Here is a 26,923-nt window from a genome sequence, read left to right on the forward strand (position 1 = left end):
ATGACCACGGAAAGAAAATATATTAAAATGTGGATGTGTTAGGAGAGAAAATGGAGAGAAAGAAATGGAGAAGAGTCAAACTGCCTAGTGACTAACGAGGAACTGTAGACTAATTTACAGAGTTTTTATTCGTACTAAGAACCCATGTGAAGAAACATTCAAAATAATTTATTATGAAATATTAAAATGTCAATTGTTTTTACAAAATTTAATTATTTAGTGAAAATGGTATGTCAGAAAAATTCGGTTATTAAAAGTATAGCTGTTCATGGGTCATCCACCCATTAGTCCGTCCCGTTCAGCCCGCTTATTACGTGGGCTTGGACAAGTACTTTTTACCCGAAAAATTAAGAGGGTGGGTCAAGCCCAGCCCACCAAGTAAAATGGGCGGGTATGGAAAATTAGAAAATCCAGTGGGCCGGCCCATTAGGCCCGTTTACTATTTAAATCCTCTATTTTTACTCTTAAAAAAGACATTTTCAAAGAAAATTGTATCAATTTTATAATGATGTGGAACACTAAAATAATAATACGTAAACTATAAAGGTTAAAATATAACAAAAATATTTATATATTGGGTACCCTTATATATTTTAATTAATAAAACATTTCAATTGAAGTTTCGTGTTACGGCCTATTAGCCCGTGGGCCGCCCGACTTTTGACTAAAGGCGGGCAAAGGCAAAGATAATTGGCCCATAATTAAGGCCCGGCCCGCCACCAAGTCTTAAAGGGCAACTTTTTCCTTCACGGTCCGGCCCAAACCCGCATTTAAACAACTCTAATTAAAAGGAACAAAATCAAGCCCTATCCATTTTTTATTTTATGACTTGTGTTTAAATCCGTGAGGTAAAGATTTATTAAAAACTCTTAGGTGGTGTTTGGTTGGGAGGTTTGGAATGAAATGAAATGGATTCTAGTCATTCTAGTGCTTGGTTGGGGTGTTTTGGAATGGAGTTAGAATCCTGATGGATTCTCATTCCACCCAAACCCCTTGGAATCCCATACCCACCTCCTTCCCATGGATTCAAACTCCATTCCTTCATGTTTATTTTTCTAATGAACCAAACATGTTTTGGAAGGTATGAAATTGAAACTCCATACTCATATGGTTTCTCATTTCAATCCATTCCATTCCTAAGTAGTGAACCAAACGACCCCTTTCACTTCCTTATTTAACCTCCCTCCTCTCTCTTTCCTCTATCCAAACAAGACTTAAGAATATTATAAAACTGTTGTTATACCATGTATTTTTCATTTATTTACGTGTTACTCACCCGTCCGTCACTGGAAGGACCACTTCCCGACACCACTTTCCGTCCGACTTGCATGCTTTTCTTTTAAGACGAGGATCAAGAAGGAAGGAGATAAATTATAGCTAGGAATAATAACCTTTGCAATTTGGATCATAAGCGGATTAAATTATGTAGATGATCATTTTTAAAATATAAAAAGTACAATTATAACTCATTCAATGATTGAATTAAGTGGATTATGACTCACAATCTAGAATTAACAAACTCGTTGCAACCACAAAATTATCTCATTCAGTAATATTCTCGACAACTGTATTTGAAAATTACTCCGTATGAGACATCACAAATTTTCATGTGATACCCATGAGCACTTAGATCAACTGACAAGGGTTTGTTGTAGCTTAACTAGAGGTCTCGTGTTCGAGTCCTGTGAAGGCAGCAATGTTAAAACTCACGAAGGAAAGCTTTACCGCTAGTCCTACCCAGCTTGAATACGAATTAAATCAAATGGTCTACACCAACAAAAAAAAGAAACAAATTTTCATGTGATGTGAATTTACACGAAATTATGGCAAGATTATTTTTCATTTCATCTACACACTTGCTTTATTCCGAACACTAATTTAATGTAAAATAACACTAAAATTGCCTAATACCATCATACAACTAGTTGTATAGTAGCATTGTACAACCGCCTTAAAGTTGTTGAACTCTTACACAAAGTTATTGAGCTATTTTACAAGTTATTGAACTATTTTACGAAGTTATTGAGCTTAATAATTATTATATTAAGCTCAATAACTTTGTATCATACCTCGATAATTTTGTTACTAAAACTGAATCCATTTTTGAAATAATGGTCAAAAATAAAATATTTGTCGTTTTGGGTCGGTTTTGAAAATATTTGTCAAAATGGTGTCCACGTAGGCTCGGGATTTCTGGACCTAAAACACGCCACTACAAATGGCGTGTTTATAATGAGTAGGGAAAGAAACTTCATTAAAAAATTGACTAAAACAAACACGCCATTGGGAATGGCGGGTTTCGGAGGGGAAACACGCCATCCCCTATGGCGTGTCTTGTTTTTTTTTTTTTTTTTTTTTTTTTTTTTTTTTTTTAAGTTTAGTCAGTTGAGTTAAAAAATTGTTGTAAAGACACGCCATTACTAATGGCGTGTTTCCTTCACAAAACACGCCATTAGTAGTGGCGTGTTTCAGGTCTAGAAATCCCGAGCCTACGTGGACACCATTTTGATAAATATTTTCAAAACCGACCCAAAACGACAAATATTTTATTTTTGACCATTATTTCAAAAATGGACTCACTAAAACTCGATAACTTTATAACAAAACTCACATACAACTAGCTCTATAATACGTTAATTGCAAACACATTACGGTAAAAAGCATCTCTTTATAGTTTATAGCTGCCCCATTTCTCAGTTCACCCTTTGATAGGGAATTCCCTGTATGCGCACCACTCTCTAGTCTCGACATTTATTTTTCTCAAAGAAATCTATTTTCTTATTTGGGAATTGAATCTCAATGGATTTGAAGGAATTATACATGGTAAAATCTGCTGGATTTCCCTTATTTTTACATCCCATTTTGGTTAATGTGATTCTGCATGTATTTCATTCGTAATTTGATTGCATGAATTATGGAATTTCTGAGTTTTCTATTTTTATTTGTATTGTTTTCCATTTTTGTTCTTTCTTATCATAGTAAACCCAGGTGATTTTATATACACTGTCATCTCACATTCCATTTTTTTTGGCATTTTTGTTTATAGTTGATATTTCTGGATTGTGGGTTCTTTGGAGCACATCAGTATCATGAAGAATTTAGTAAGTTCTCTGCAAATTAATTTACATTTTATTTCATTATGTTGCTCTCTTTTAAAATTTGTCTGTGTGATAGGGGTTTGTTGTGTTTTAATCTATTTGATTATGGAAAATGAGATGGCGCCACCGTTTGTATCGAGTAGGGTCCATTAGAATTGGACCCTAGGGGATGTGGGTGGTGATTTTGGTGGCGCTTTATTGTTGTCCTTTGATTATAATAGTACATTGAGGATGATGATCTCTTGTGAATGTTGTCTTTGATCTTGTAACTTGAACTTCTAGTTTAATAAAAGTCAGGTACACTGTCCTGATGTAAGGTAAAAAAAAGTGCTTTTTTGGAGGGAATTTTGATGATATGTTGGAAATCTTGGATTTTTTTCGTGTTCAGTTTCATATTTGATTGAAATGTTGTTAGTAAACTGTATACATTCATCTACTGTCAAATTCTGTAAAGAAAAAGGAGCCGACTCCTCGGACTTTTTTGAGGTGTAGCTATGCATATTGCAGTATATGTGGCTATGTATGAGTTGGTATTCGTCTTTGCGAATCACGAGAGAAATTTTGGAAAAATGATGGAAGTTCTAAAGAACAGGATGGGGTATGTTTGTTGGGATAACAAATTTTAGTCTATCTCTGTAAACAGTTGCCAGCCTATGTTGGTGTGAGGGAAATTTGGTTGTATTTTCATGCTCTATACTTCCATATACTATGGCCATAAGGAAAGGAATAGTCCCCCTTGTAACAGTTAGCTAATACTCCCTCGGTCCCAATCATTTGTTTGCCTTTGATTAAAATACCGTTCACAAAGAATAAAAAAGGCAAACAAATGATTGGGACAAAGGGAGTAAACAACTATTATGACTTGATAAGTAGTCATCTTTCTTACTGTTCTTGAATTTTTTTAATTTTTTTTGATGAATTAAATCTTTGCCTCAATTCAATTGGAAATAATATGTAGGTAGTATGTCATAGATTACCACTATTAACATTACACCAGTGCCCAAGGGCACCTGAAAATGTTGGGATAGGGGGTCTCGTGCATGCAAGTATGCAACCTTACCCATGTTAACCACACATTGAGACCGTTTCCGGATGACATGATAAAATTTGCATAAAATGACTAATGTAGTCAGCTATTTTGTTATACTTCATGACAACTTCATGTACTATGTTCTTAAATTCACACCATCCTGAATTGTTTTCAGGTGTTATTACTGCTATTTTTGACATTATGTTACTGTCAAGAAGAAAATGATCGTCACTGTGAAAAGAGCAAACCTGTAATTCCCAGGTTACACACTGTGGCCATCACAGAGTTTGGAGCTGTTGGAGATGGGAAGACACTGAATACACTTGCTTTTCAAAATGCGATTTTCTATCTACAATCTTTTTGTGACAAGGGTGGAGCCCAGCTTTATGTGCCGCCTGGTAGATGGCTTACAGGGAGCCTCAATCTTACTAGTTACATGACACTTTATCTTGACAGAGATGCTGTCATTTTGGGATCTCAGGTCTTACTTTTAACCTTACTGTGCTATTGCTCTAATAAGAAAATCGGCATGGTACATATAGATATCCTTCCATATATAGCAGATATTGGTTTACTGTTACTATCTTTTTTTATTCTAAAGGCAAATACTCCATTATCAGCGACTTCTCATTCCAAGACCTTATTGAAAATGCCTTTTGCAGTTTTTTTTTTCTTGGTGTAATCCGAAATCCATATACATTTCCGATTAGTATTCGTTTGAAAGCAACAAGTACAAAGCTAGGAGTATTTAGGAACATATCTCCTAGTTAAAAAAGTTTTGTTCAACTGGATTTTTGAGGGAATGCATTTTCTGTTCTTGCGTGGTGCTAGAGTTATAGAACGTAGCGCAGTTAACTTTCCAAAGAATCAAGCTACTTGATAACAGACTGATATTTGATAAGCTCACTGTTCACATTATTAGTTTTATTGTTCTATGAGAGGGATATTTGGAAAATATATTTTCCTTTTCCAGTTATTTGTAATGTGTAGGTTACAAAAAGTTTCTGTACTCCTGTAAAACATTACGAGCATTTGTTTTTCTCTTGAGCTTTCTTTATCAAGAATGTAAATGCCACCTGTTAGTATCTTGTTTAGAGATACGCTTATTAGCCAACTTAGTAACACTTGATTTTAGGAACCGATTGTTAGTGTCGACGCAGCTTCAATTTCCTTTGGTATACGCTGTAGTAGATATCAGTTTATCTCGACACTTACATGGTGGCTTTAAAGATCATGCATGTGTAATCAATTCGTCCTGTCAAGGGCATTGTTTTGATTCCGTATCATATAATCATGTGAATCAGATAATGTTGACTATTCATCTCTGATATTCAGCCCGTTGAATCTGTAGCTTTCACGGTCCAAAAACTATTTGAATACCGGCCTATTTACTTTGTATCATTTGGAGCCTTGGAGGATACTATTTTTTAGGTTCTTTGGAATCAGCCTCCCATGTGTTTTTGAACACATGGTTTAGGGGCTGCGGACACCCTTAAAGCTCTGTAGGTTTTCCGACAAAAAAACACTGGAATACGCAACCTATATACCTTGTATCTTTACTATATGTGGAGAGTATAATGTAGGTATATTCTGAAGGCTGTTTGAAAGCCTCCCATGTGTTCCAAGCACATGGCAAGGTCGCATTCATCGGATCCCACTAATCCCGCTAGATAGAAGCCTTTGAGGCCCTAGGGCAGTGCCGAACTATTTACCCTCTTTAGAATTTAAATAGAGATTGTTGTCAGTCTAGAAAAACTACTCCGATCCTCCACATTTTCTATTACTTAGAAAGTTTCTCGTTTATAGGTCATAACTCCTGAAGCTTGTATCCTCGTAGTGTGGATGGCTGTTTTAGAACTAGTTTTCACACCTTGGATATGTCGAGAGCTTTTGTGAGTTATTTTTTCCTAGACTTCGTTCACTATGTAATCATCCACATTATGTCTTCCGACCAGTTGATGATGCTCATAGTAGCACGACATTCTTCCTGAAACATAAATAGGAGATATACCCTCATCATTTTTATAACTGAGACAGACAACTGTCACGCTGATAGACTTGGTAGCTCCCTAGATGTGCATAATTTATTAAATTCTGACTTGATATTTGTTATGCTGCAACTTATACTCGGGCTTCAGAAGGGAATTTATTGATATCAAATAGCTCCCTTGTATAAATTGCAGTGTAACAAATACTGACTTGATATTTGTTACGCTGCAACTTACACGGACGGGAGGGCGAACTTTTAGGGATTTATTGAAAGTTCTGGCATTTCACCCTTGAAATTTCCTAAATAGCTGCTCACTAGTTAGTCGGTGAGTTTGGGAGAAGATTCTTATTGGTGATCTCATGTACAACACAAGCTCTAGACTTCTCTATATTATTTCCCTTGTAATTCCATCATTTTCCTTATCTGCATATTGATATATTTACATGTGGATTTCTTAATAACTGATCTTCATGTTCTATGGTGAACTGAGCTTGCGTTCGTACTTCATAATATTAAATATTGGTTTCGGTCACGATTGGCGTATGGGCTAGTGGCCTTATCTCACTTAATATGGCCAATACTGCCTTAAAAAATGTGGTTTAATCCAGGTCCAGTCTTCTTTAAAACCTATACAAAATGGTCGGTTTTTGGTCTCATGGGCTCACGGCCTTGATTTTATACCAACCTTACGTACTTGTTTTATCATCCGAATTATTGATTGTAGTTGTGGCCTTGTGGTTATATATTGTAGTATTTATTTTCTTTTTGTCTTGGTGAACGATGCAACTTTAGTGTTTTATACTTTTACCTTTTTTTCTTGCAGGATTACGAACATTGGGAAGTAGTTCAACCATTACCATCTTACGGCCGAGGTATTGATTTACCAGGCTGGAGATATAGCAGCTTACTCACGGGGTATAATTTAACTGATGTTGTTATCACAGGTCAGACATAATGTTCAGTAAAGTAGATTCCTGATTAGCATCCAAGCTACCATTTAATGTTTTCGTTATTTTACGATTAGGTGATAATGGGATTATTGATGGCCAAGGCTCCTTTTGGTGGGAAGCATATAATAAGCATTACTTGAACGATAGCAGACCACACCTTTTGGAATTCGTTGACTCCAGCAATATTGTTATTGCAAATATAACCTTTCTAAATTCCCCAGCCTGGAGCATTCATCCTATATACTGCAGGTAGGTTCACTATAATCCAAGTTGTACTTCTAAGTGCCTTTATGTTGCTAGATTTATTCTACATTTTGATATGGATACTGTTATTGCAATGAATGAGGAGTTTGTTGAACGGTTTCTTTGTTGACATTATGCAGCGAAGTTCTAATAGAAAACATTACTGTGTCTACGCCACCGGAATCTCCTTACACAAGCGGCATAGTACCAGGTGAGTATATGTTTGAATGGGAAAAGTATTTATATCATATCTTTCCTTCTATAGTTTTGCCTAAGATTTGAGTTGGTATAGTGATATTAATGACCTTCTTTGTGATTTCTAAATTTATTGCAATAACTGCGTTTCAACCAAAAAAAAAAAAAAAAAAAACTCGGTACAATTTTCAAAAGGATGGCTCCAATTGCCGAAGAAGACCATCTTTTGGTCTGTTATGTTGTGTAATGATGATATCCTAACCCCATCTTTTGGACGGGTTGGGAAGAGACACAAGCATGTGATTTTTTATTATGTCTGGAGTGAGCATGGTAACTTTTGAACCGGTAGTCCCAAAATAATTTGGGTTGTCTGGCTTTAACCACCACTCCACATAGTATCATTAGATTCATTATTAGGACATAAAAAGGTAGAAAAAAGAGGGGAGACATCAGACATGGGACTAGAGAGGGCAACAACAGGAAACAAATGACAGAACAAAAACAAAGTGAAATGAAAAAAAGAATGAGATGCGGAAAAGGAAGGGGAAGGGGAAAAAGTAAAGACGTTGAAAGAGGAAAATGAAAGAAACGCAGCGCAAAAACGATCACCTTAAAAACTTAAGCCGTACAAATTCCATTGGTTATAATATTTTGTCAGTTAACATTATGTTTTCTCCGCTGATGCGATCTCATGGTTCAGAAGTAAAGATGTAATGTATTATTGATATTATTTAGAGAATCGTAATAAATAGACTAACCAACCTCAACCCTAGAAGATGGATAGCTAACACAGATTTGTTCATTGGTGAATGCTCTAGTGATGTGCAGATTTTTCCTTCTGAAATGAGTAGTATTTTTGTGCAGACTTGTAGCTAATTGAGTAACCTTTTGACATTGACCCGATGAGGTGCGTCTATCCCTGTTAACCGACACCGTTCGTTAGATAAAAACTTGCTTTTCTTGCTGCACTCTTTCTTTTTGCCCTGCTCCTTTACTTGGGCCAATAATTGTAGTCTTCTTACTCCTGATCTTGATCATCTGTGAAATCAAACATGCTTGAATAGTTAACCCATGCTTTTTTTAATCGTATTATCTCTGTGATATTCTCGCCTTCTCGGGCTGGACGAGGGAATGGTGACGGAGAGGGCACAATGGAGGGCAATGATACATGTGGATTTTTAGTATTGGACGTTATTTGAGATATTTAATGTTTTTATTTAATTTTTTAAAAAAATTATTTCTTTTCGGATTTATTACACCTTTTTACCAACAACTTTCTCATATATTAATTCTTGGTTCACTTTTAAGATATTCCGGACCCTTAAGTTTTACTTTGGTTTTCAAAATCATTTTAATCTTTAATCTCGATTTAAATTCTAAATTTTTATAAAAGAAATCCTGACGTCGACTTTAAAACCTATAAGTTTACCTGGCTTTTGTATTATGGTTCACTCCCCTTTTGTTTTCCACTTTTACTTTCTATTTTTTTCGCATTGAGGTGTGCGTTCACCCATGGACGGTTCCAAAGGATGATTCATGTCAGCCGACCCCAAGTCATTTTGGGATTAAGGCTCTGATGTTGTTGTTGCTGTTGTATTATCTCTGTGATATGGCTTTCATTTCTAAAGTAGCCAAAGACTCGATATTCGTTGGTTCTGGATTATGATGGAATGAAGCCATATGACTCACTAGACTTGGATGCGTGTCTTTTTATTGTGAAGCTGCCATCTTTCAGCGCAACTTTCATTATCCACCTCTATGTGTTAATAGGGGTAAGATTACATACAACTGACCATCTTACCAGCCTACCCCTAATCTACTGATTTTGTGGGGGCCTTAGACCCTGGGTTTTAGTCTTGTAGCTGAGTATGCATGTAATCTAATTGTAAGTCTGCTCTTGTCATCAATCTTCTTTTCTGTCATGCAACTTAAATGAATTCCCTTACTTATGATATGCAGATTCTTCTGTAAGCATGTGCATTCGCTATTGCAATGTCAGCACAAGTTACGATGCCATTGTTCTTAAGAGTGGTTGGGACGAGTATGGTATTGCCTATGCTAAACCAACAATAAATATCCACCTGAAATCGTTACACCTACAATCTTCTATGGGATCAGGCGTTGCTTTTGGTAGTGAAATGTCCGGTGGAATAGCAACCGTTCTAGTGGAACAAATTCACTTGCACGACTCCCATATCGGCATTGAACTCAAAACTGCCAAAGGTAGAGGAGGTTTCCTGCAAGATATATCTATACTCGAAGCTGAAATGCGTAATGTGGCTGTGGCTTTCAAGGTAACCGGGGATTTCGGAATTCATCCTGATAGCGGGTATAATCCCAATGCCTTCCCTATCGTCCAAGACATCAAGTTTACCAATGTGATTGGCCAAAATATCACGATGGCAGGAGTGTTTTCTGGGATTCATGAAAGTCCATTTACATGGTTTATTTTGTCGAACATAACCTTTGAAATTCGTCCAATGGAACCCTCTGGCCGATCCTTTTGGGTTTGCAGTGACGTATTTGGTACCTCTGACCGTGTTCTGCCAGAACCATGCCCTGACCTCCAAGTAATGTCTCTGAATACTTCATCTTTCTCTATCGTCAACCCTGTCAAAGAAGTCGCGGCTCTGTAATGAACATTTAGAGCAGGTGATGGTTTTATACTGTGGCTTAGAAGCCACATTTGTTGCATTGATTTTGTAGCCATGAACCGCAGGATTTCTTCATACTTGCTCGCAAAGAGGTGACCGTTTATATAGATTATATTTTAGTAACTACAACTGGTTGCATGAGTATAATTATTTTTACAATATGGTTTCACACTTGAAACGGCTTTCCAAGCGGAAGCAACATGGTAAAAGTTTTGGCTGATAAATACGCATGGTGGTGTCGAAACATGGTAAGGACTGTAGTCCTGTACCATGAAAGAATGAAACATACCGTCTTGCATAGTGAACTAATGAAGACTCTATCCTGGACTGTTCCGACTTATGAGTTATGCGTGATAGAGTATAACTCTACTGAATCTGGTTTGCTTTCAAGTTGAACGTGATGCACCGAGTTTCGGTGACTCCGTAGTAGATATAATATGTGATCAAGATAATACTTTGGAAACATTAATTTCCATCTTGTGTTAGGATTCTAATATCTTCTATGCCTGGCATACAATCATAAGCGCGTCAAATATTACTTACTAGGATCGATTATTGATTAGAGCCATGATAGTTCGTTCTACTATTATAGTCTCGTGTCATAAGCTTACATACATCCGACCTCTCTTACCTCACAATTTGTAAGTCATTGAGACACTCGGGTAATATTGTCGACTTGTTTTGTGTTTATCAGCACAGATTTCTATTTTGTTTCGTGTATTTTGTTCATACACCTTGATTTTCTTGTAAGACAGCATTGAGATCGAGCTTAGCCCAATTTTCCGATTTGTAATATAATGTCTATATCCTTTCCGATTCATTTGCGCTTCAGATCAGAAGCTCAACCCGCCAAAAATCATCTTTCTTCATCAATTCGACTAACTGTGGATTAGATGGGAACGAAATGTGAAGTAAATTTTTACATATTAGGTGTGCAGTACTGCAGTGCCAGAAGAATTCGCTTAAATACTCCTATGAAAAAACAATTAATCAAGAAAGTAAAACCGCAGAAAACACAAATGAAAAACAGAACCGAGCTCCAAGAATAGGCAAGGGAGATAATAAATCAAGGAAGACTGGTAGTTTGGGAGTTGAGTTGGACCCAAGCAAACTCCTGTTTATAAGAAACACTTGCATCACACGAGTCTGCACAAGTATACACCACTATGGTAGCCCAGTCTAAGGAGTCCACGTCGTTCCTCACGCCAAAGTAGTACAGTAGTTGAGGCAGTATCTGTCAGTGTGATTACGTCACATTTACGAATATATTGTACGAAACTATTGACTTAAATGAAGTGTTCAGTGTTGTAATGTCGCGCCAGAATGCCATATGCGACATGCAGCCTAAGTGAAGTGTCGAGGTAGGAACTATACAAAATATCGCTATATATTACATACCTGAAACTCAAAATTCATTGCACCTTTACAGTAAGAGCACTTGGGGATATCAGCCCTCGATGGTCGACCATTCGATGTTGGCCACAGAGGTTGAGCTCCTTCATCCCTTGAATATCTGCTCCAAATGAGAAAGAGAAGCAATTGTTATAGCTCAACACTTGTTTGCTGTACAAGCAATTGTTATAGCAAGCTTTTACGAAAAAATAAAATTTAGACGTTTCTTCCTCCAAAAAAAAAAAAAAAAAAAAAAAAAAATTAACCTTTGACCTAAAATGAAAGTGTTTTGAGTCGGAAGGACTGTTGTGTCATTGAAATGAACAATGCAAAGTCGCCAAATTTGTTCAGACAATTTATTTCAACATTTCTATAAACAGGTTTTTATTTATTTTTCTAGTTTCTCATACAAAACAGAAATCCGAACAGAAAAAAATTACTCCATACATTGGTCAATTCAAATATGCAGTGTAGAGAGTACAATTCCTTACCACGATCAATCATAAGAGGATCAAATACTTTGCAGGCCATTATTTCTAGCCTGCACTACTGAATAAAAGTTCCTTTCGACAATCTAAGAATAGTCCAACGAGTAAGATACCGGTGGAGGCGTTCATGACCAAAACAAGAAAAGAGTTACTGGCATGACTAGTAATTTTCCATACAATCTTTACTAAGGACAGATTAACAAGGTTTTGACACTGAGGTCAAGCCATTATGGTAGAAAACTTCACGCGTCATTTTTTTAGAGCGAGTCCATGGCAAAGGCATGGAGTGTGTATTTGGATTATCCGAGCCATATGTTCAACAATTCAGGAGTGCGAATACAGAAACCCATGAACTGGAATAGCTTTTGGTTAATTTTCAGATGGGAATGGAGGAAATTCTGATTCGTGTTCTTTTGTTACTCACTATTCATTGGTTATGGATTATGGTGGAATAAAGCAAAATGACAGCAAGATGCCTGCACTCCTTTGCGGTGCAGTTAAACTTTTAGCCTATAATAAAACTAGTTGAAAAAATACTGAAATGGTCAGTCTAGAAAGTTAGGTTGCCTGTCAATAAGATGAGAAGATTGAGACGAAGCCCATTGAAGTACCATAAACTAAAGAGGCTGTTACAAGCGTACAGCCATGGAACTGGAATAATCATTAAAATGGCACAATTATTTACCAAGGTGAAAATCAAAACTGCATGAACTAAAACTAATAAAAGCAGGCAACTCCACAAGAAAAAAAAAAGAAAAAAAACATGTTACCTCAAGACTTGTTCAGGAGCCCTAGCAAGACGCTCCTGAAATATTGCCCAACTCTTTTTGTCGTCATCACCCTGTTTTAAAAACAGAAGAAAACAAACTTGAAGCACAGACAGACAAACGTCACTTGGAAGTTTTAAAGCCTAAATAAGCAATAACCATACTCCAAACATGTCCAACATCGACTTGGAGGTTTCGTCCATTTCTCGGGGTGCCACCACTAGATTATTTTTCTCATCGACATCAGCAATGGGAAAATCGCTTTCAAACTCTTCTAGAATCTTATACTCAGGCCACAGAGTTATGCTTGCAGCTGTTGATGATCAATATGACGCTTATAAGAGATAATAGACAGTCAAATAGTATATAAAAACAACGCTATTGAAGAGGAACCATCAGCATTGATTATTTCATTGGTATTAGTCCCTTTGTTTCTATTATACACGCCATTCTCACTTTTTGAGACAACCACTCGAATCTTTTAATCCTTCTCAAAATAAACTAGTACATATCATGAAATGTATGACCTTACAAAAGCGTTTTCACAGCAAACCTATTGATTTATTTTTGAAAATTTACCTCTAAAGTACTTTTTTTTGTTAGATTAAAAGCAAAAAAACCGAAAATGTCATATATAAAAAGACGGAGATAGTATTATATAAAGGACCTTGGGGCATGTCATTTGAAGAGGAACCACCAGCAACGGTGTTTTTATCAGGTGACTGAACAGAAGCGTTTAGATGTCGACATTCGAGTCTATGGCCCTCACGCCAGTGCATCGCCTACAATAATAAAGCGGAGATATTAAAACACAGTTTTATCAAAATTTACCTAATACCACAAGAAATCACATTGCAAGTGCCTGGTGTTTCTCAGAGCAGTAACGAGTTATTTTGCAGCTACTGCAAATTTTATCTCCCTTCCATGTTCCACACCATGCACAAAGTGGGGCTGAGATATATCAAAAGCAAGCAACAATTAGTGGTTTTTATAAATGAACAAATAAAAAAGCACTCCGACTACAATAAGCATAACTCTGTCAAAACACCTAGTAATCCACTTTTCTATTTAGACCTCCTCCATTAACATAGTTCGCTGAATTTCCTTAGAAATATCCCATATTATCCTTAGTTTAAAAAAGAGTCTTTGAAGCGTTTAAGCGTAAGGGTCCCTGTGGCATGAGTTGAAAAGTCTTGGGGCGTCTTACGGGGTTGCCTTTTGCAAAAAGGCGTAATTCACGAGACATACTGTTACACAATTTCCATGTTGTCTTCAAATTCTTTTATTATGCTGTTCCCTTTGCCATTACACCAAGATTTACATGTTACCCATCTTCAAAATACGAAAAGGGTATTGTTGCACAAAATTTTAATTTGGAAATATAAGTGTTTTTCGCAAAAAAACAGTGTGCCACACGTGCTTGATCTGTGCACCTGCACCCACACCTAAGGCCTCGGAGCGACTCATGAATTTTAAGTTCAAATCATGCCCTTAATTGCTGTATTTAAGAATTTATGGAAAAACAGAGATATTCCATCCTTTATTCTCTTTGTTGTTCAATAACATTAGAATTAAGAAAGGCAGGTAATTATTTGGCTAGGAAGAGCCTCTATAGCTTTTATTGAGAGTTCCATACTCGCTCAAGCTATCAAAATAATCTAAAGAGCTCACACCCAATAACTTCACTGTTTAAGAATTAACAACTTGACAAAAGTTCAAGCGTTCAGAAATTTGACAGTTCTGCACATTATTGCTGTCCATAACAACAAAGCGCAAAAAAAAGTTGTGAGTAATGTTCCAACATTTAAAGGTGAATTATCAAGAATACGAGGGTAATCAATGTACCATATACCTCCAATCCCTAAAGGCATATCAGATCCGTCATATCTAGGTGGCTCGCATTTGTAAAAGACATTAGCGAGGGGGAGTTGACAGCGGAAAACCTTTACACTGGAAACAGGAATAATGCTTAATGTCAAATACAAAATTTTAACGGTGAGGCTAAAGTCACGCAGTAGATTAGTTTTAAATTTTAATAAATGAAAGGGAAAAATGCAAATAAAACATAACACCAAAAAACTTGGACAAATCAGAAGTACCTTCTAGATGGGATTTCCGGTCCACGCTTCCATTGTTCATGTTGATCTCTAAGAAGGCATGCCATAGATAGGCACATGAACACGAATAATGTTCGATGGAATGCGGATTCTTTCTCTGAGATGGGACCGTAAACCTGCACTTGTACAAATGCAGTCAGTACATTCTGACTGCAGATTTGCAATCAAACAAAAACTACCACACAAATCCCCTACCAAATGGCAAAATTGATTATAAGCACACAAGTGTGAAATTTGACTATAAACATTGTTTCAATGAATGGACCTTCTGTGTTGAATAAAAAGAGTCAACATGACTATAAGATTGTCTTAAACTTCTGTACTCCCTCTGGCCATCTCTAAACTTATTTAATATTTCCTTTCTCGCGTGTATGATAAATAATCGCGAAAATAGTGCCTTAAAACTTCAAAAAAGTGAGGAGTAAACTCGGACATAAACACGATAGTTAAGGAAGAGATGTAGACCTGAAGTAAGAACTGAAGAGGTTCCCCACATAGATCACAGCAACATGCTTTTCCAGTAGGAAGATTATCGGGATCCAACCAAGCCTGCGAGTGTGTTCATTCACAGTCTAAAAAAGGAGACCTATATGAATATCATGTAAAAACATGTAGTTTGGGTTACACATACTGGAACACCCCCAGCCTTGCTAGGAAACACTTGGCGCACAAGTGCTCCGTTATTTTGAGGTACTTGAACCAACCCTAGAGTAACAAGAACTTCTTCTTCTTCTTCTTCATCAAAATCTTCAATGCGCATCTTGCCTTAAATACACATTACAATTTACAAGGAATAATTAAAAGAAATTCAACCTCAGATTAAACTTTCTGCACATACTTATAATTGATAAGAACCCAATGAATCAATGAAAAAGGAAGCAATTAGAATACGATTCGTTTTCTTCAAAACTCTAAGCCTATGTGAATAAACATGGTAATTCAAAGTTTCAAACCCAAAAGAACAAGGGATTTTCTACCGTATACCCTTGCGTTTTTTTTGAATTCTAACATTTCCTTCAAATTTTGATTATTATCTGATATACCTTTAACTCGAAGGCTGGCTACGAAAATACCCAATGTTATCATAATTCGGGTTTTTTAAGGGTTCCACATAATATTGATGAATTATCAAATAAAAACACCTAAACATAACAATTAAAAGAGCGAAATTTGAACATTTTGGTTATTTGAAGAACTATCTATCTTGTACTATACTGTAATTTTCAAAGTAAATCTTAGAAATCGTAACAACACAGTGGTACATCGTAGGAAAACCCGAAAAAAGAAGCAGCAAATTGTTGAAAGAACAATGCATATTATCAAACATATACAATTACAAGTCACAAATTAAGAGCAAAGATACACAATTTTCAATAAAGAAGCGCAATTGTGTCGTAAAACAAATGATACTGTTATACTACCTTCGTCCCGATCATCTGTTTACCCGATTAAAATACCTCTCACGAAGAATAAACAAATGATTGGAGCGAGGGAGTATAAATAATCTATGAAATTACAAAACAGTAAATTGAAACACAATAGAAAAAACAAGAATCACAAATTAAGTACAAATATGGTTGATTGAAGAAAAGTTTAAACCTTTTGAAGCGGAAAATTTGGCAATTGAAGGTTTGTAGAGGGCAACTGTGTATGACTATGGCTTCCTTTAATGGTGGGTTTATAGGGTTTAACTAAGATTCTCGACCGTTAATAAGTGGTTTTATAAGGTTTAATTTCTTTTTGGGTAGACGGGCTTAGTAAAATTATACGATACGGTTTTGTTATACGTATCTGTAGATACGTTATACGAATTTAATTATACGGATTTTTGGATATCCGATACGAATTTACGGATATTCCATACGGTTCTTTAAAAACCGTATCGAATAAGGATCGACAAAATATGAAACCGGATATACGGTATCCGATACGGTTGCCCTTTTTCTAGAATAAAATATTAAAATATATACATAAATAAAAAAATATCTAATATGTTGGTGGTTAAACCTTATTAGTATTAAACTTTATAAGTTATTTGCTCTTATAACTTTTTAAAACATTTTAAGTTGTTAAAAAAACCAACAATCACACCCAGAAAAGAAAAAAAAAATATATTAACTTACATAAATGAGGCTGAAAACAGAATACCGGATATACGTAAAAACCGGATATACGGTTTCCGTGTATACGGAAAAACCGTATAGGATAAGGATACTAAAAAGGGAGATTTAAAAAACCGTATATCTGATACGATTTCCAAAACCGTATCCGATATCTGATTTTCCTCACCCCTACATAAAAGGGGTGAACAACGAGAACTAATTAGCTATTGTACGGGTAATAGCCACCCCAAGAATGTCTTCTTGTACCACCTCATGGTTGGATACTACTCAATACAGATGGGGCATCCAAAGGAAATCCGAGTTTAGTAGGAGGTGGAGGAAATGTTCGCGATGAAACTGGTAACTTCATTAATGCATTCTATTTTTCTTGTGGAATATGTACGTCAATGAAAGCGGAGCTGCTAGCCCTTCTTACTGGCTTGAAACGGGCAAAAACACTTGGGATACGAAAGTTTATCATACACATGGACAACTCTCCTTGTATTAATATTATGAAGGAAACTCAGCTGCTGAGCAATAGTATAAAATTTATCGTCAAGAGGTGCCAAGATTTAATTCGAGATGATTTCTGGACGATTAAATTGGAACATACTTATAGGGAGGCCAATAGAGCAACGGATTAGCTAATCGGGGAGTAAATGCCAGCACCATTCCAACATTCTTAGGTATTCCTCTTAATGAGTTGCGTTCCATCTTTCGAGAGAATATATATATATTTGGGGTCACTATTCCCCGTGTAATAATAAATATTTAATCTTCGGGGCCTAGCTTCTCATTTGTACTAAAAAAAAAAGAATGTCTTCTTGTTAAATAATCCGTAATTTCATAGAAGGATAGTCTAACAACGTAGGATTTATGCCGGAAATCTGGAATTAACTACTCCACGATTGGCAAGCCTATCGGCAGCTCGATTTAATTTTCGCTAGATGTGCTCTAGTTTGACTGAGTTACGCATTTCCTGGATGAAATCTTTGCATCTTTTAACCCCCGATCTAAGGTTATTACCGACCAATTGTTCATTTCATATGGGGTTTAATATTGTTGGGTTTATAAGGTTTAATATTGGTGGGCTATAATTAAAGGTTCTCGACTTGGATAGTTTCGCCTTAGATTTGATCCTAAATACCATCGCATATTACTATTGCTTTTTGTTTTTTACTTTTACGGGGTTACTTAGGGATAGTTGTTTCTAATGCCGATGAGAAATTGACTTTAGTTTCCTAACAAATTCTTATGGCTTTACCCACCCGACGAATAAAAATCAAGCTAAGGTAAATGAAAGTGGCATTATAGCTTATATTTTTTTTTTCTTTTTGATTAAAAATTATTATTATATGGATTTGACTTTAGATATTTGCTAAGAAAGATTTCAAGCATAGTTGTTTGAATTCTGATGGCATTGGACCATTGTTTTAATGGAGGCATAAAGCGGAATTCTGAACCCGTAGAGAAGATGATACCTCCATTTAAGTCTCCGGTAATTTGCATTTCCACCTATATAACAATACTCGTATTACCTATTCCCTCGTTCACAACAATTTTTTATGTATCTTTATTAAAATAATCATCACAAATAATAAAAAATAAACAAATGATTAAGACAAAGAGGATATCTTTAGATAAAGCGTAAAACAATCTAATCCCTGGGATCCCCAGAACGAAATACTATCAACCAAATTCCAAAAAGTGCAATCATGAGTACAATTAAGATTAGGATTATTATGACCACCTTTCTAATCGTCAATAACAGTTTAGCGTGCCTCGGTAATGTTCTCTCAACTTGTTGATTTCTAACTTGAGCCTCATTTTGTACGCGAGGGGTAGTACTGGAATTTGGCTCTACAAGGTCAATGTTGACCTCGTTTCGCATTGTGTGAATTTCTTTAAGGTTAGACATACTCTTCTCTTCATTTTGTTGGGCCATGCTTGGTTGATTTGTACAAGAATTTGGGCTTGAAGTGGAAGGTACACTTTGTTGGGCTTGATGAGGACCATTAGAACGCGAAGTGGTCACATGTTGTTGGACATGGTGGAAGCTAGAAACGGGTTGGACGGTTTCACTTTTTTTACCTACATGTTTTTCAATTTGTGGGGCAATGTTGGGTTGACTCATCGATGAATCCGAACTTAAATTTGAAGGCACATTAGAACACGAAGTTGTCACATGTTGGACTTGGTTTAGCTCACAAACAGATTGGGTGGTTTCGGGTTGTTGATTTTTAGGAAGTTTCTTTTTCTTTTTTAACGCCTTGTTAGGATAAGGGGAATCCATGTTTAAAGGGGAAGATACACTAGCCTGTGGAGTGGATTCATGTTGTTGGACTTGGTAAGGTGCTTGGGCTGTATGAAGTTCATTTTGTGGGACTATGTTCGGTTGACTCATACGAGAACTTTGTGGATCAGACGTATTTTGTTCGACTTGGCAGGGCTGATGAAGTTCAACTTGCTGAGCCATATTTGATTGACCACTAGAGGAATCCGGGTCTAGACAAGATGACTCATTAACCGGTAATGTGGATCCATATTTTTGGACTCGATGAACCTCAGAAAAACCTTGGGTTACTTCATGTTGTTGATCTCCACGGAGTTCAAGTTGTGGGGCCATGTTAGGTTGACTCATAGACAAATCCGAGTTTAAATAGAAAGGTACATTCTCATGTGGAGTTGCCCCGATAACAAACCCATTAGGTTCATGATGTTGGGAATTACCGGATTCATTTCCTGGTGCAGGTAGACTCGTAGAAGAATCCGGGATGGGTACATGTTGTTGGATATGATTGGCCTCCGTGACGGGTCGGGTAGGTTCATCCCGTTGAGGCATAAGAATCTTTTCTTTTTTCTTCTTCCCTCCAGACGCCTTAACTCCGTCAAATCGTTGTTGCGCTCCATTAGATTCAGTATGTGGTGTTGTGTTGGGTTGATTTGCAGAAGAATTTTGAACATTTTGGTCTTGTATTGCTGTTATAATTGCGGTCTGAAGAGATTGCGTTGGCCCCAAATATGAGGGTAGCTCAGGTGGTTGTGGAGGTGGATTAGTTATAGCTACTGATGTAGTTGCTGGAATTTCAGGAACGGATTTAACAGTCACTTTTCTTCCAGTTTTTTCAATGGCTTTAATAACTTCCACATCTTGAAAATGCCCAGAAATTGTAATTTCCTGCTTTTCCAAGTTGATTTCAGGCTTTGATGATATTCCTTTTCACATAAAAAAAACATTTAATCGGCAGTTTTATTAAGAGAAGATCTCACTACTCACTTTAATATAAAGTTCTTATAATAATAATAATAATAATAATAATAATAATAATAATAATAATAATAATAATAATAATAATAATATATACGATACATTAAACATTAGTCAGTAAATTTGTTAAGAGATGATCTTACTCCAGTTAATAACAAGTTATTGTCTTACAACTCGCCAGATTATTTATTTCAACTCCCGTTAATGTACTACGTGACAAATCATTTTGTTACATTTTCCGGCCGTACATACTAATTCAATAGTGATTATTTATCATTATTATCGGTAAATATTGGTCATGTTAACATAATCTTATTCTAAACCAATTTTGACATAATGCTGCAAATGCTTGTGTAAGGCATAAGTAACCTTCACACAAGCATATTGTAAATAGGTTCTTTAATAACTACTTTTATAATTAAGGACGAGCTTTTCTATTGGTTTGAACCGTTTTACTATTTTTTTTGTAAATCGTTTCACACAAGTCTAATTGATAGATAGAAATATAGTGAATTACTTGTAGATTACCTGAAACTCTATTGAGTGCCTTAAGGATTTGCTTTGGGCAACCTGAACTACAACTTATTCTAGTTTGTAGGCGTAAGACTCGGATTGGCGAATTACTTTGCATTTCAAAGATAACACATATAATAATGTAATATTATAAAAGTTTCTTGGACTATATTATTATTAATCTATTTATACTTCCTTTATATATATTTCGCTAAAATTTAAAATTTACAAATTGATTTAGGCGGGGGATTTTATTACAAGCATTTATTGAATATTGCATGTGAATATTTCACGCATGCATGGAAGAAGCAAGCATCATTTATGAATGTTGATTTTGACCTGAGAGATATGATCAAGCAATAAATTACGAAAACATTTTTTTTAAATGAGCGCACTATATCGTGGGTAAGAATCGAATTTCCAGTTTCACAATTGGAGTAAAAAAGCTATGAGCACTTAAGCTAACTCTTTTTATTATGAAAACAATTATGCATATATGGTCTTGTGAATAAAAGATTAGTACAGAGTATCACCTACATATTTCTCTAATATTTTAATTTTTAATTAAATTGTTGTATCAGATAAAATTGCATTTTTCTCAAAATTATACTAGAATGGAGGGGGTTAATTTTGACATGAGAGATATGATCAAGCAATAAATTATTCTCAAAATTATTGTTTGTTAATTAAATTTGTGATATCAGAGTTTATGGATTGGGGTGGTGGTTGTTGGGTCATAAGGGATGTGGTAGGGTGGTGTGAGGCGGTGGTTATGGGTTAGGAGGGAGGGGGTGACGCGAGAGAGTGGTGATGGGTGGAGGGCGAATGGCACATGGGCGATGTGGTGGTGCGAGAGGGAAAGGGACATGGCTGTGGTGGGTCGGGTCGAGTAGAAAAAGAGGTGTGACGAGAAAGAAAGGCACAATAAGGACATGGGGTGGCTTAGATTGAAGAGGATGCGAACGAAGGGGTGGGATGAAACAATTAAAAAGTAGTGTTGGAAAATAAAATTGTATATGAAATAGAATAAGTTGTATATGAAAAATCAATGACCATTTTTATATTAAAGAGATTAATTCAATAAAATGACATTCGACTAAATGCAGATCAATGAGTTTATATATATAAAAAAATTATGGTTATTAAAATTGCATTATCATATATACAAATATAAATATTATTTATAATGTAATTTTGAAGATCGTTCGTGCTGACACGGGTTCAGTAGCTAGTTTAGAACATTTTCGTCTTGTATTGTTGTTATAATTGGAGGTTGAAGAGATTGCGTTGGCTCCATTGGCCCCAAATCTGAGGGTAGCTCACGTGGTTGTGGAGGTGGATTAGTTATAGTTACTGATGTAATTGCTGGAATTTCACGAACGGATTTAACGGTCACTTTTCTCCCAGTTTTTTCAATGGCTTTAATAACTTCCACATCTTGAAAATACCCAAAAATTTTAATTTGTTGCTTTTCCAAGTTGATTTTAGGTTTTGATGATATTCCTTTTCACATTAAAAAAATGACATTTAATCAGTAGACTTATTAAGAGAAGATCTCACTCACATTAATATAAAGTTCTTATAATAATAATATATACAATACATCAAACATTAGTGTTAAGAGATGATCTCACTCCCGTTAATAACAAGTTAATGTCTTGCAACTCACCAAATTATTTATTTCAACTCCGGTTAATGTACTACCTCACAAATCATTTTGTTACATTTTCCGGCCCTACATACTAATTCATTAGTGATTATTTATCATTATTATCGGTAAATATTGGTCATGTTAACATAATCTTATTCTAAACCAATATTGACATAACGCCGCAAATGCTTGTGTAAGGCATAAGTGACCTTTACACAAGCATATTGTAAATAGGTGCTTTAATAACTACTTTTATAAATAAGGACGAGCTTTTCTATTGGTTTGAACCGTTTTACTAATTTTTTTGTAAATCGCTTCACACAAGTCTAATTGATAGATAGAAATATAGTGAATTAGGAGTAGATTACCTGAAATTCTATTGAGTGCCTTAAGGATTTGCTTTGGGCAACCTGAACTACAGCTTATTCTAGTTTGTAGGCGTAAGACTCGGATTGGCGGATTACTTTCCATTTCAAAGATAACACATATAATAATGTATTTATAAAAGTTTATTGGACTCTCTTATTATTAATCTATTTATACTTTCCTTTATATATATTTCGCTAAAATTTAAAGTTTACAAATTGATTTAGGCGTGGGATTTTATTACAAGCATTGATTGAATATTGTTTGTGAATATTTCACGCATGCTTGGAAGAAGCAAGCATCATTTGTGAATGTTGATTTTGACCTGAGAGATATGATCAAGCAATAAATTATGAACACACTTTAAAAAAAAAAAAAATGAGCACACTATATCGCGGGTAAGAATCGAATTTTCAGCTTTATAATTGGAGTAAAAAAGCTCTTAACACTTAAGCTAACTCTTTTTATTATGAAAACAATTATGCATATATGGTCTTGTGAATAAAAGATTAGTACAAAGTATCACTTACATATTTCTTTAATATTTTAAATTTTAATTAAATCGTTGTATCAGATAAAATTGTATTTTCTCAAAATTATACTAGAAAAATATAGTTTTGGATCGGATCGGATATTCAAATATTTTAATTCTAATATCCATATCCGAACTAAAACCAAAGATTTTGGATCTGATATCCGATCCAAGCTTAACTTTCGGATCGAATATCAGAAAATTTGGATCGAATTCGGATCGGTTTGAATAATCGGATTTTTTTGCTCAGCCCTACTTTTTATATATAAAATTGGTGTTTCTAAAGTTTTACCTACTTATATTATCAATAAACCCTAATTATTGTGTAAGTGTGTTGTACTATGTATATAATGATTCTTTTTTTTTTAGATTAAAATAAATGAGTGTTTAATCAATTAAAGAGTCATTTATATAGCGATGTAAAATGAACTTATTCGGAAAAAAGGAATATGTATGTGATGTATTTTAATTTGAAGTTAATAAATTGTATTCGAATTTTTCAGATTACTTTTTGAGCTTATATCGTAACTTTTGATTTTTGTTGTTTTCTCTATGTCGTCAATTGGTCATTCCTTTGCAACCCCTTTGTAGTCAAAGTCCCAAACATACGAATAAAGACAATTAGTCCAATGTCACCGAACTCATAAGATCATCCCTACCGTCCATCACACTTCATCCTTACACTCATATGACATATATAGTCTTTATCTATACACCGTTTGCATTTAATTATAATTATAGCAATCCAAAAAATTAATATACATACTGACCATCTAGAACTCCATGACAATCATTCAGCAATGGCTGCTAGCTCAATTTTAATGACACTCTACAATAATTGAAAGAACGCTGCTACTTTTCAAAATTGTAGTAACTCAATTATCATCTATACATTTTATCGTCAATAATTATCCCTATACCAGTTAATGTATTATACAACTAGTTACATATATAACTTATTCAATGTAGTTGAACTTTGTTATAAAGTTATCGAGCCTACTAACAAATTTATCGAGTTATGATACAAAGTTATTGAGCTTCACAGAATAATTATTAAGTTCAATAACTTCGTAAAATAGCTTAATAATTTGTAAGATAACTCAACAACTTTGTGTATGAGCTCAACAACTAACTTTAAAACGGTTGTACAATACTATCATACAACTGGTTGTAGGATAGTATTTGTGTCCCTATACTATCATAAATAAATGATTTATGATTTGCTTACTGTGCTAGACCAATTATGTAATACTATTATTATAAAACCGTCTTATATATACAAAATCATAACAATATTAAATAGTTCATAGACTATACATATAAGGTAGTGCCTCTTATTGTTTATTTTTTCAGTTTTATTTTAAAAAATTTGAGTTCTGCTTTAATATAAAGTTTTTGAACACATTTACCAAAAACATTACACTTAAAAAATATAATATTACTTAAAAACTATATTTATAAATGGTAATATGCTCAGAAAAAACATGTATATACTCAAAAACTACAATATACCTCAGATGCGTAATCTTAATCTCAATATTAAACCATCGTCCCAATACAGATGTCCCCGTCGCCTAGACTAGTAGCTTTAAATACTAAACCCAAGTCTACATTCATTTTCAATTCACTAGCAAACTACTACATCATCTTCATCAATCCTTAATAAGCTGCCAAAAAAAAAAAAATCAATCCTACAGAAAACAAATAAATGGGTGTCTTCACGTACACAATGGCAGACATCACGAGCCCGGTCAGCCCGGGTCGATTGTTCAAGGCACTATCGACTGATAACCATAATCTGATACCTAAAGTTGTTCCTTATTTTGTTCAAAGTATTGAGGTTCTTCAAGGTGATCCTGCTTCTGTTGGATGTGTTAAACAAATCAACTTACCCGAAGGTAGCGCCTTTTCTCTTTTCAATCTCTCTTTAACATCGACTAAATATTATTATATGTATACTCATATGAAAGAGCTTTTTGTAAAGATTTTAATGGTAGCGTTTTTATATCTTTTCGCTTACCTCAAAAATGCAAAACATTATATATAAAAAAACGGAGGGAGTACTAACCAGCACTCTGTAACTTTTTGTTGGTTATGGGGAAGGCTGACGGGATTTGAAGCGAAGTGGAAATAAAGATAAAGTATTTATATAAAGAAAAACGTAAAGAATCTGGTGAATAAGAGGGAGTAATTATTACAGAGTAACTATATAAACATTTTTTTGAATATGCAGGGAGACCATACACATACTTGAAAAACAGAACAGACGAGATAGACACAAGTAAGTTCTATATCAAGTACACGACCTTCGAGGGCGATGTACTTGGCGACAATTTGGAATGTGCAGTGTATGAGACGACTTACGAGCCGGCCGGGGACGGGACCCATTACAAGGTGATAGCACACTACCATACCAAGGGAGATGCTGTCAAAACCGAAGAGGAAATTGGTGTTGGTCAAGATGCTGTTAAAAAGATGTTCAAGGCTGTCGAAGCTCATCTCATTGCAAACCCTCAACTTTACGCATAAACTTCAAGTATATATATATATACTCCGTGAGCCCGTCTATATATATTATTTGTAATTAGGGAACGGACTAGTAATAAAATAAAGTAAACTAGAAAAAGGTCAAAAGTTATAATTAAAATTTAGGGGTGAACGTCCCTGTTACTCTGTTAGCTACCTAGCTTCACCATTGAATGTTGGTGTGTTTATTTGTTTGATGCTTTGCCTTTTTTACTTCGTCATTGATCAAAATGATCGACTATCAAAATAATAAGATGTGGGATTGCTTTAGTGTTGTGTTTCTTTTCATCATGTTGTTTCTCTATTTTAAGGTAAATAAATGATTAGAACGTAAGGAGTAAAATATAAGTACAAGCAACTTCTTGATTAATATTAAGGACCGAGTATAATGAATTTTAACTATATGCTCACCTATATAGTATTTAATACTACTCCGTGTCAAATAAGAAATGAGTTTCAGAAAGTAGCTTACGGACACATTACTCATTAACTATTGAACAAATTTATGGTAAAAAACGGTTTCACTTGGATCGTAATTAATGTCACATTTTACATAATTTATCTACTTTTTATCATCATTTCCCGTCTCAATCACCATTACTCTTTCAAAATTTGTCGCTTTGCCTTTAGAAATTAATTCAGACATTTCCATTACTTTTCAATGGTTGAGATTCCATCCCATAATAGTTTTTTTTTTGGCAGCTTGTAACAAAGGTTCTCATACAATTGACATTGGACTCATATGGTCAAATGCACTTATATTACTAATTAATACCCTAAGCTAAGACAAAACAGTAACTAAATCGGTTAACGGTAACAATTTTACTAATAATAAATGATGTTAATGTAGAGGAAATAATTAATATACTCCGATATTAGATGAAAGTTACTCCGTATAAGAGAAAAATGATAAGAAATGAAGAGGATACTCACTCTTTTCACAAATTCTCATTGTAGACATGATATATCCGTCACTTTGGAGTGACGAATACCATTTTACCTCATAAAATGCCCACTTTTTCCCTCTCTGCAACACTATTT

At 35.0% G+C, this 26,923-nt stretch overlaps 3 protein-coding genes across 3 annotated transcripts; 2 read left to right on the forward strand and 1 right to left on the reverse strand.

The window, feature by feature from the left end:
- The first annotated feature begins 2,688 nt into the window (after positions 1–2,688).
- LOC141591824 (putative polygalacturonase) lies at positions 2,689–10,284 on the forward strand. Its single transcript, XM_074412305.1, has 7 exons — positions 2,689–2,823; positions 3,047–3,101; positions 4,304–4,609; positions 6,942–7,062; positions 7,143–7,317; positions 7,452–7,522; positions 9,466–10,284. Exons 2-7 carry the CDS (start codon positions 3,090–3,092, stop codon positions 10,140–10,142), a joined length of 1,362 nt encoding a protein of 453 aa, XP_074268406.1. The 5' UTR covers positions 2,689–2,823; positions 3,047–3,089; the 3' UTR covers positions 10,143–10,284.
- Positions 10,285–11,117: 833 nt separating this feature from the next.
- On the reverse strand, positions 11,118–16,621 carry LOC141590912 (uncharacterized). The gene is made up of 11 exons (XM_074411425.1): positions 16,524–16,621; positions 15,556–15,689; positions 15,390–15,473; positions 14,907–15,040; positions 14,660–14,757; positions 13,670–13,758; positions 13,475–13,589; positions 12,972–13,120; positions 12,811–12,881; positions 11,559–11,673; positions 11,118–11,394 (listed from the first exon to the last, which is right to left on the reverse strand). The coding sequence occupies exons 2-11, from the start codon at positions 15,682–15,684 to the stop codon at positions 11,227–11,229; spliced, it is 1,152 nt and encodes a 383-aa protein (XP_074267526.1). The 5' UTR covers positions 15,685–15,689; positions 16,524–16,621; the 3' UTR covers positions 11,118–11,226.
- An 8,296-nt stretch (positions 16,622–24,917) lies between these two features.
- On the forward strand, positions 24,918–26,152 carry LOC141590913 (major strawberry allergen Fra a 1-3-like). Its single transcript, XM_074411426.1, has 2 exons — positions 24,918–25,254; positions 25,590–26,152. The coding sequence occupies exons 1-2, from the start codon at positions 25,065–25,067 to the stop codon at positions 25,883–25,885; spliced, it is 486 nt and encodes a 161-aa protein (XP_074267527.1). The 5' UTR covers positions 24,918–25,064; the 3' UTR covers positions 25,886–26,152.
- Positions 26,153–26,923: the final 771 nt, after the last annotated feature.

This window comes from Silene latifolia, chromosome 7 (assembly GCF_048544455.1).
Source record: "Silene latifolia isolate original U9 population chromosome 7, ASM4854445v1, whole genome shotgun sequence".
Classification (NCBI taxonomy): Eukaryota; Viridiplantae; Streptophyta; class Magnoliopsida; order Caryophyllales; family Caryophyllaceae; genus Silene; species Silene latifolia.